At 44.6% G+C, this 11061-nt stretch overlaps 1 protein-coding gene across 1 annotated transcript in view; it reads right to left on the minus strand.

Moving 5' to 3' along the window:
• MBTD1 (mbt domain containing 1) overlaps positions 1-11061 on the minus strand; it is a 30850-nt gene that overhangs the window by 5365 nt on the left and 14424 nt on the right. Inside the window, exons 7-12 of the mRNA XM_085863111.1 lie at positions 9525-9642; positions 9290-9424; positions 8950-9038; positions 8576-8861; positions 3879-3934; positions 3677-3781 (exon numbers count right to left, since the gene is read on the minus strand). Of these exons, the coding sequence (XP_085719237.1) occupies positions 3677-3781; positions 3879-3934; positions 8576-8861; positions 8950-9038; positions 9290-9424; positions 9525-9642 (789 nt within the window). The remainder of the gene's footprint in view (positions 1-3676; positions 3782-3878; positions 3935-8575; positions 8862-8949; positions 9039-9289; positions 9425-9524; positions 9643-11061) is intronic.

Genomic DNA, 11061 nt, shown 5'->3' on the forward strand with positions numbered 1-11061 from the left:
TCTTGGATCTGGCCACACCCAAAATCAATAGGGTTCTTCCTTTTCAGGTGGTACATGTGACCCAAATTTCAAATCGATATGGCGAACAGTTTATGAGTTATCGCACTCACAGCTATAAATGTTGACGCCATAAATGTTGACGCCCAGCCAGCCAGCCGGACGACCGCCCCAGTCGGCCATCTTGGATCTGGCCACGCCCAAAATCAATAGGGTTCTTCCTTTTCAGGTGGTACATATGTGACCCAAATTTCAAATCGATATGGCGAACAGTTTATGAGTTATCGCACTCACAGCTATAAATGTTGACGCCCAGCCAGCCGGACGGACGACCCGGGTCATAATATCCCCCTTCCGCCACGTGGCGGGGGATAAAAACAAGTAAATCAGTCTCAAAAACAATCGATGCTGAATTTCAGTTATGTTCGAAATTAACTTTTTGGAGCAGTAAGAACTGCTGTTAAGCTCAACTCCATCATTTAAATTTTGAAAAATCGGTTCAGGTTAAGAGTTTGTCGTGTTTTATTAACCGTGTGCAGAAATTAAATAAATAAAAAAACTGAGACAACCGGAATTTCGGTGCGTGGCGGATATAGAGCCTCGCGGCTCTCAAAACACCACTGAACACAGAAGAAGAACACCACCTGGTCTCACATCAAATTATTCACAATAGCTCAAGTCCAATAACGGAGCACCCAACTCAAATAAGCTTGCCATGCAAGCTTCCCTCGTATGTCGTGTTCAAGAGGAAGACACTGCCCAAAGACAAGTTTCCAGCCATCGTCATTGTTGTTGCACAGTGGAAGGGTTGGATAGACGAGGGACTTGTAGTGGTGACTCTCTTTTTACAAGCATCATTTACTACATGAACATCTGGTGCAGGCAGAATTAACCCAACAAGCGTGTTCCTTACACGCTGACGCTACGCTAGAAAGTGCTGGATAGTGGGGCATGTTTTACAACTCGGAACAACCAATCGACCCCGAGTACTTTTCCATACGAGAGCAGGAAATGGATTTAAAAGGAAGAAGAATCTCACGAGAGTGAGGAGCCACGTGGGACGGTGAAGTGTTAAGAAGTACCAGTGCTGCTCAGTTCTTTTGGTTCTCTTCGTGTTTCCTCGTTTCCATCAGCGGTTCCTAACTTGCTTCCCGTGGATTACTCCTTTGTATCTGATCCAGGTTTCGAGGAACATAAGCTGCATCTCAGTGGAACCACCAGACGAACTTTCCTATTTCCGGGACTTGGTATTTTCATCAGTTGAAAATCAACATTCCATGACGTGTTTCCCGCAAGATTTTCCCGGATTCTGAGGAGCATTGGCCACATCCATCTCAGTTAAATTTTCTCCATTACTAACGTCGCTACGTTGGCTGAGAGACTGCCGGCGTTCATCGGGAGGATGAGAAAGGTCGGCCTTCCGATTATCTGCAGCTGTATCGTCAAGGTGTGGGAGGAGATACCGGACATCATCAAGCGAGCATTTCTGAAATGCTGCATCTCCAACAACATGGACGGCACTCCGCCGATCCCCATTGGACACAGTCCACACCAAAGCATCGGCTCCAACACAGAGGCCTCGGCCCGGTGACTGTCAAACAGACAAAGATTATTTGGTCATCATCAGTTAAACATCAAACGGAGCCACTGATCCGGATTTCGGGGGGTGAATTTGAGAATGTAATGTGTGTAGTAGTAGACAACATCTGTTATATCTATGGGTAAGAGTCATGTTCTGCCTGTTTTACATCTGGCAACATTGAGCGTATGACGCCAAGAGAGCAGTTCCAAGATGGCGGCTCCCTTTGAAGCATGCATCAGGGAGAAGAAACATTCTGTCATCCATTTCTTGGGAAGTGAGGGTGTGAATCCGTGAAATCCATCGCAGAATGAAGATGCAATATGGTGACGCATGTTTATCACTGCAGCAGGTGTACGACTGGAACAGGAAGCGTAAAAGTGGAGTGTCCAGTGTGGCAGACGCTGCTCGCTCGGGCCGGCCTCACACAGCTGACACACCAGAAATGGTTGCAGAAGTTGAGCACATGCTAAGGGAAAACTGTCGCATTACACTGGATGAAGTGGTCTCCGAATTGAACATTAGCAATGGTTCAACACAACATATCATTCACGATGTGCTGGGGTTCCGCAAAGTGTCTGCAAGGTGGATGCCGAGACGACTCACACCCGAACTGAAAGAACTCCACTTTTAAACTTCTTGGCCCAGTCGTTTATCGCTGCAGCAGGTGTACATGCGTCACCATATTGCATCTTCATTCTGCGATGGATTTCATTGGGATTCACAAACTCACTTCCCAAGAAACGGATGACAGAACGTTGCTCCTCCCTGGTGCATGCTTCAAAGGGAGCCACCATCTTGGAACTGCTCTCCTGACGTCATACACTCAATGTTGGCAGATCTAAAACAGGCAAAACATGACTCTTACCCATAGATACAACATATGCTGTCTACAACTACACAAGTTACATTCTCGAATTTATATCGCCATTTTAAGGTTACGTATGGACTGCCCCTGGCATGTATTGGGCAAACCTAATTCCCAAGTTGGCCTCCAAAGACAGTCACCAACTGGGCACCCTCTGTTGTGCAAAGTCCTTCCTTGGCACACCTGAACTCTCATCTATCTACACAGCCTTCATCCACAACTTGATGAAGTACTGCCCCCCCCCCTTGGCTGGTTCCCCTGCTTCAACTTTCTCAGCTTGACGCCGTAGAAATCAAGGCCTTCGAGATTATTGTCGGTGATCTCTGTCTTCTACAGACTCCTTTCTGGTCTTGCACCCTCTGCCCCATCTTGGTTCTGTCCCTTCAGGTGTCTGCAGGGTGCATGTGGTCTGCCAATAACCCTCTTCTTGTTAAACACCCAAAATCCAGTATTACTACTCACCTCCATTCATTCATTCCTCCCCCCACCTGTGGAACAAACTTCCACATTCTCTTCAATCTCATTCTTCCCTCAAGGTCCTCAAGATGGCTGACATCTCAGATCATCCCCCATTAACCCACCCCAAGCCCACCTTTTCCCAAATTTGTGCATATCTACCTCTATTTTGTCCCTCATCCCTGCTGTTTGTCTGTTTCCCTCCTCCTCTTTCTACTGTTCCCTTTGTTCCATTACATCGTGATCCGTTCTATGTTCTCACTCCAACAAGAGCCTCAACTTTGCATACAAACACTGAAATGATATCATATAAAAACACTCAGCGTTCATCGGCGAGAAACTTGGCAAGGGATTAGAAAGCAAAGTGCAACCGAGGAACTCAATTTGAATCACCAGGCCTATGAAAAAAAGAAAAACGTCCATCTAAACATTTGCAAATAATATCATTAAACTTTCAAAGCAAACGATGCCATGTGCAAATATATGAAAGGCCAGAAACAAATAAATAAATAAATGAAAAGGCACATCATTTACAATGCAACAAGCAAAACTGGCTGTGCAAGCAGGAGGCATGGTTGTACTGTAAGCAAAGTGCCTGACCAATCAGGATGTGCACTCGCAGTATCCTGCTCCGTAAAGGTTTAACCTGCACTACACAGTCACCCTTTCTGTTGAGCTGGCCACATTAAGCAGGTGGCCACATTGTGCAATTTAGACCAGCATGGTGTTAGTCTCCCCAAGTAGGTAAATCAGAGGACCCCAAAGCCTTTACTCACCTTTCTAACTGTTGCAACACAAATGGTGGACAAATTGAGGGGGTCAATAGCTTCGAGCTTCATCCCCTCCTTGAACTGCTCATCACTTTTGGAGATTTCCTTAACCTGCACCGAGCACGCAACATGCATGACAAAACCGACAGACATCAATAACCACTTTCATCACACTCGCAACATCTCCTTTTGCTGCCACATTACTCACCATAGGAAAAAGGTAGTGACCTGCGTCCATGTCGTGATTGTGCTTCTTGGCCCCACCTATAGGAAAATGATCAGAGCAAAGGCAAAGAGCCAGTTTAGACCAAGGATTAGTCCATAATAATTTATAAAGCAGGGTGCAGTTTACATGGACACACGGACACACAGACTTTTCATGTAGTAAAAAAATAGTACTTTCAACAAACTCATCAGTTTCCATTCTGTGCAGTCCAAAAGGTTCGGTCCCTTGCACAGGTGTGAATTTTTAATGAGTGTTTCACACACTCTCACTTGGATGTTTTTCATTTTTAGCTCGCCTGTTCGAAGAACAGAGAGCTATAGCGATACCCCCGGCGTGAGCGTGAGCGTGAAAATGTTAAAGTTTTTGGGGCAAGTTATTTAGAAGCTTGCCATTCATTTAATATGTGTACTAGGATGCTGATATTTGGCATGGAGGTCCCTTTGGGGTATACTATTGGTGTAGTGAAGTTGAAATTAAAAAAATAATTTCAAATGTTTTAAATTTTTGACCTGTTTTGACCTTAACTTTTTGTAGCACATCAACGTTAAAGTTTTTGGTGCAAGTTATTTTTTAGAAGCTTGCCATTCATTTAATATGTGTACTCGGATGCTGATTTGGCATGGAGGTCCCTTTGGGGTATACTATTGGTGTAGTGAAGTTGAAATTAACAAATGATTTTAATTTTTTTTTTTTATTTCAACCTAAGATGGTGTCAAAGCCACCCAATGCTCGCCTGTTTATACTAAACGCTTGCCATTCATTACCTTCGCATTCTGTGAAAGGTTATGTATTGGTCGCTGTGTATTTATTTATTTATTTGTGAATATGTGTGTTTGTTATTCGCATAACTCAGAAAGTATTAAACCAAATCGCTTGAAATTTGGTGGGATGATGGGTTATTATCCGAGGAACATTTGATTAGATTTTGGGAGCGATCGGGTCAAAGGTCAAGGTCAAGGTCACGGAAAGGTCAAATTCGTATTTTTACCATAGCGCGGTCAATTTTGATCTAATTGGCATGCAACCGATGCCAAAATGTTCAGAATTCATTGCCCAATCTTGTAATGGGCGACATGACACAATTACGTCATTACCATTGTTAGCGGTTGGGGGTCAAAGGTCAGTGGGGTCACGACCTTTCAAAATATGCGGTTTTTGTCACAACACGGTCAAATCAAAACCGATTTGCATGAAACCAACACCAAAATGTTCACTGTTCTGTTCCCCCCACTCTCATGCCAAGAACAAAAAAGTAGCGGAGGCGAAGGTATGCGCTCTACCGAGTGCCCATTCTAGTTTAATATGTGTATTAGTTTACTGATTACAATACACAAATACATATATTGCTTTAAAATTATTTGGATCAGACTTCACTGCAATGCTTTATAAAAAAAAAAAATACCACCGAGCGGGAGTGCCGGTCATCTCTGCCAGAGGTCGAAAGTAACTCCGTGCCAGACTGGAATACGGGCAGTTCATAAAGTACGTACGCTCTACTTCCGGGTTTCAAAACCACCCAACCCCCCTCTGTATGCAGGCTAGTGACCACGCACCCACCCCCCTCTGTATGCAGGCTAGTGACCAACCACCCACCCCCCTCATACATCGCCAATCGCTTGCAAAGCCAGCAGTTCTTATGAACCGATGTTTGCAAGTCATGACGATGCAGTCCCTAGCGGTGTAATTTACCTTTTTCTTTTAATATCACAGCACGTCATTTATGAAAATAAAAGTACAAATTGACATTGAAGACAATGTTAATGTCATAAATGAAAGTAAGTGTGCATATAAACTTGTGTTCCATTGTTTTAGTTAGATCTGACAAAAGCTTCAAATGTAATATTTGTCTCGGAGAGTTCCGGTTCTCAATTTAATACTTTTATTTTTGTATGTACTTAATGAACGGCCCATACGGGGAATCAGAGCGAAGTTTGAAGGGCTATAAAATCGGAACGAGAGCAAATTTCAAAAAAATGGCTCGTGTTGTTCTAGATAATAGTCCGTAGTATCTGAATCACAAATAACATTTGATCTCTCTTCATAAATGAGGGAGGAGATACGATTTGAAATCGACGATTTTCACAACTTTGACAGCCTCATGACGTTGACCTCGACCTTGGACGACCTTGAAAGTTATATCGTTGTGCATGTCTCATCGACCTCTATCCATTCCACTATTGGTTATTTGTCTCCACTCGGTTTGATTGTGGACGGACGTACGAACGGACGGACGGACGGACGTACGGACGTACGGACAGACTTCGAGACTTATTATTAGGTCATCTCTACTGAGATGATAGAGATGACCTAAAAAATATTATTAGACTAGTCTTTTAAAAACGATAAATGTATAAAGAGGCAAGCATTGGGTGGCTTTGACACCAACTCTTTGGTTGAGTTTAACCGCATACACGGGGAAGTCGTAAATCTCACCAGTTGACCAATGAGCAGTGTTCAAACGCTATCAAGTGGATTTACAAACGAGATGTGTCCAAATTGTCACCAGGTCACTCAGCAATACAGAAAATGCAAAAGCCACACGCAATGTGTTCCATTAATGCAATGTTTACACCAAACTACCAGGCTAACAGGATGGTCTAGAGCTAGACTCTCGAGCTATGCACACTCACGTCACAATGTATGTACACACAATGCATGTGCATCACTCGATGCACATTTCAACGGGCGTCCCGTCTGCCAGTATTCGTTGGTGGATGTTAAAGACCCCACGGTGTCTTTCGTGAGGAGTACGTGAGCTATCCGGTTCTGGTTTTTGAGGCAATGGTTGGTTCTCTCCAGGGGTCTTGGCCAACTATCTCAAAGATATCATTCAGGTCGGTGTTTGTCAGGTTGCCTCCATGTTTACGGTGTGTTCCGAGTTCAGTTTTGTTTCAAAATTTGGGTTATTTGGTGAGTTTTCATCAGTCTTGTCATATCAGGTCTCCCTGAGGCTTACCCTTCTTCCCGTCCATGCACAATTCTTCTGGGTCTCACTATCTGCCATGATCTTTCCTGGGAAAGCCACATTGCCAACCTGGCCTCCAAAGCCAGTCACCAACTGGGAATCCTCCATCGTGCTAAGTCCTTCCTTGGCCCACTTGAGCTCCTGACCACAAACAAAAGCTTTCGTCTGCAGCCTGATGGAGTACTGCTCTCACCTCTGGGCTGGTGTTCCTGCCTCCCACCTTTCTTGGCTGCACACTGTGGTCACAGTCAAAGGAGTGGTCACACTGCCAACAACCCCCGACTGGTAAAACTACCAAAATCATGAATCACTGCTCACCTTCACTCTTTCATTCCTCTTTTTTCCCCCACCTTTGGAATAAACTCCCTCACTCTATTCATTCCCATTCTTCCCTCCAGGTCTTCAAAACAGCTGTTCACCACCATCTCATATCTTCCCCCATCCAAAATCTTGATTTCTACTACCCCTGTTAATCCACCCCAAACCCACCTCCTTCATATTCCATTTTCCTTCCGGAAAGTCCCTGTAGTACGATCTTGTTTACCCCGTGTACCCCACCCCATCCCTCTCCCTTTCAGATATCCTATTGTCTTTGTTCCCCACTATTTTTTGCTTCCCTCTCCCGCCTCTCTAGTCTCCTGCCTCGTTATATGTTTCTGTGTATTAGCTCTTCCACGAGCCTCGACTTGGTATACAAAAAAAAAAAAAGCTCCGCAAAGCGGGCGTAACCCCTCAGCCCATGCATTGTAAAAGTAAGCGGTGATATCACGATGATGCAGTCAGTTAGAGCACGTTGGACGTCATCGAAAATCAGACTTCAAGATGGCTACCATGGCGGCTAGTGAAAAATCGCAGCGCGCCCATTTTCGAAAGGAACCTTCCTCGACTCAACTCCAAAACACACACACACTGCAAAAATGCATTTAATCGGACAAGGCGTTCTCCTCGAAATTGATGGAAACCAAAAGTTGACAGACGCCCGGACAACGCCTGTGACGACAATACCCCTTTTTCAGCCCAATTCGGGCTGAGGGGTAAAAAGCAAACGTCAGCACCCTGAACAGATTACAAATTCCTGACCTAACAAGCAGAGGGCATTGCATCAGCAGCACAATCATACCCTTGGCCAATGATACTACCCCGCAGCCTTGCACTGCATCTGAACGATGACGATGACCGAACTTCCAATTTAACCCGTTTATAGCCTAGGGTGTGAAATAATTTTGAAAAAGTTTTTAATCGAACCAAAACCACAAAGGTTCTTGCAGCACTGCAAAACAACCTCGCATTTACGAAAACCGAACGCCACACATGGGAAAAAATAAATAACTCCAACCGACTGTCTGGTGCATGGTTGGCCAACTCTTACTTCACATCACATACAATCAGGGATCCCCAAAGGCAAGAAAGACACCGCCGTCAACACAGAAATTGCTGTGAAATTCACCGAAATTGCATTCTCTGTTAAAATGATACAACTTTCATCGCTTTTTCAAACAAGGCTGTGAAATGAAACAGTCGATGATTATCAGATCGATGAGATCTAAGTTTTTGAACTTTGTATTTCGTTTCCATTTATGTCGTCTCAATCCATTCAGTACAAAATAATAATAATAATAATAATAATGTTAGATGGCGAAGCGAATGGCAACAGCTATACAATAAGGTCCACATTTATAATTTACTCCACACACGGTTTGCAGCCCTGCCTCACCTGACGGCTTGATTTTGTGTCCAACAGACTGTGCCCATCCGACAGGGTGAACGAGCGGACTCTGCATGTGGCACCAAAAGTCTTCCACTTCCACTTCTCCCCCGAACGTGCCATCACCCAATCCCAATGGCGCAAAGGGCCCCACATCAGAGTCTTCGTACCTGAGGTGCAAGCGCCCTCCCACGACACAGTCCACCATGGCAACACGCACCCGAGATATCTGTGCTTTGTCGACCACCTCGAGACGCATGCCGCTCTTGAACGGGAACGTTAGGCTCTCCTGCATCTGGAGAGGGGAACGACATTATGCCGTCAGAGAGGGAACGCCGTTGTTCAGAAGAGAGCACGCCCCGTGCTCATAAGCTACTGCTTACCTTCATCTGGAAGTCTGCAGGCAACGTCTTGGACCCTGTGAGCTTTTTGATGAGAAACGTCTTCCAGTTTGAGCAATGGTGCATGATTGCTGTACGATAGCGAAGAAAAGGAAGGTTCGCAAAAATGAGGGTTAGTGTGGTGGAGGAGTTTGTCCAAAAAAAAAAATTTGGTTTCATACAAATAAATAAATAATAAAAATAATAAAACAACATCATAAGGAATTGCAAATAAAACCGACGCGTCGTGCGTCATGCCAGTCACCGAGATGTTTGCCCATCACCGTTCCATAACCAAGTGTTCACACACAGTCACCTTCCAGTGAGGAAACACAACACTTACTTTGGGGAGGCACCAAGGCTTTGTTGCTGGTCGCACACCACCCTATAGGATGGACGTCAGGTGTACACAGGTTACACCAGTAGTCCTTGCTCGAGTCACCCTCATAGCCCTCGTAACGAAGCAGTGCCTTGTAGCCTGAGAAATGACAAACAACTCAAATCAAAAAACAAACAAACACTTTAATGCAGCTACAAAAGCCTCACAAATACCAAGAAGTTTTTGCAGTGGAACGGACCTGCCAACTTAACGACCCAGGCTATCCAGAAGAACTTATCAGGCAATGGGCAATCGCGATTGACAACCTCGATCTTGATACCATCAATCACGTCTGCCCAATGGTCAGCCATGGGTGCCTGCAATACACAAAACAATGGAGAACTTTTAACAACAGAAAACAGTTTCTTTACTTAAAACTGCATTCAAAACCAGGAGTGAAAACAACAATAACAAGTCTGATTGTGATGTACCAAAGTGTATTTACAGAGCGTCGGTGCTGCCGAAGCAGTTTCATGGCAAGGTTTGCCATTTCCTTCCCCGAAGTCATTAAGGCAGGAATTTGTAATTTGTTCACGGTGCCGACAATAACTCGCCTACTCTTCCTGAAGGGCACTGTGGGATCTTTAATATCCACTAACTAATGCCGGCAGATGGGATGCCCAGTTTAACGTCCATCCGAGGGACAGCACACACATTGATGAATCAACCAGCCTGTGAAATACCAGGATGGCAGTTTATAGCTGGGTTGAGATTTGAACCCAGGCGAGACAGCTTTGAGGCAAGTGTAATAATAATAATCAGAGCTAATATACTCTACCAGTCAAAAGTTTTAGAACACCCCCATTTTTCAAGTTTTTACTGAAATTTAAGCAGTTTAATGTTTCAATGTACTATGAAATTAAAGCATAGAACAAATAAATAAATCATGGAATCGTTTTGTTAAACAAAATTTGATCAAAATTTTTGACTCATCAAAGTAGCCACCTTTTGCAGATATAACAGCCGAACATACTCGTGGCATTCTTTCCACAATGGAAATCAAATATTGTTCGGAAAGTTCTTCCCAACACTGTTGCAGAAGTTCCCACGAATGTGTTGCACTTGTAGGTTGCTTTGCTTTCACCTTTCTGTCCAGTTCATCCCAAATCAGCTCGATGGGGTTTAAGTCTGGAGACTGTGTTGGCCACTCCATGATTTGAAGCCTACCATCTCGTTCTTTTCTTCTAAGGTGGTTCTGACATGGCCTGGAGGTATTTTTGGGTCGTTATCTTGCTGTAGGGTGAACCCCTGACCAACGAGTCGTAGACCAGAGGGTATTGCATGGCGCTGAAAAATGCTGTGGTAGCCCTTTTGGTTCAGGGTGCCAGTCAATCTGTGCAAGTCGCCGACTCTGGATCCAGCAAAAGAGCCCCAGATCATCACGCTTTCTCCTCCATGTTTGACAGTTGGTGTCACACGCTGAGGAACCATCTTTTCGCCTACTCGACGGCGTACAAAAACCCAGCGTGATGAACCGAAGATTTCAAATTTTGATTCATCGGTTCATAAGACCTTCTTCCAGTTTCCAGTAGTCCACTGGCGGTGGGTGCTTCATGGCCCAGGCAAGCCTCTTTTTATTATTTTGCCATCTTGGCAATGGCTTTCTTACTGCCACTCGACCTGTCAAACCTGCAGCTTGAACTCTTCTCTTCACAGTTGAAACCGACACTTCCTTACTTCGACCAGTGTTAAGCTGTGCTTGAAGCTGCTGTCCTGTGAGCCGCCTATCACCAAGC

This window comes from Eptatretus burgeri, chromosome 17 (genome assembly GCF_056783735.1).
Source record: "Eptatretus burgeri isolate ZD-2024b chromosome 17, Ebu_testis_v1, whole genome shotgun sequence".
Lineage (NCBI taxonomy): Eukaryota > Metazoa > Chordata > Myxini > Myxiniformes > Myxinidae > Eptatretus > Eptatretus burgeri.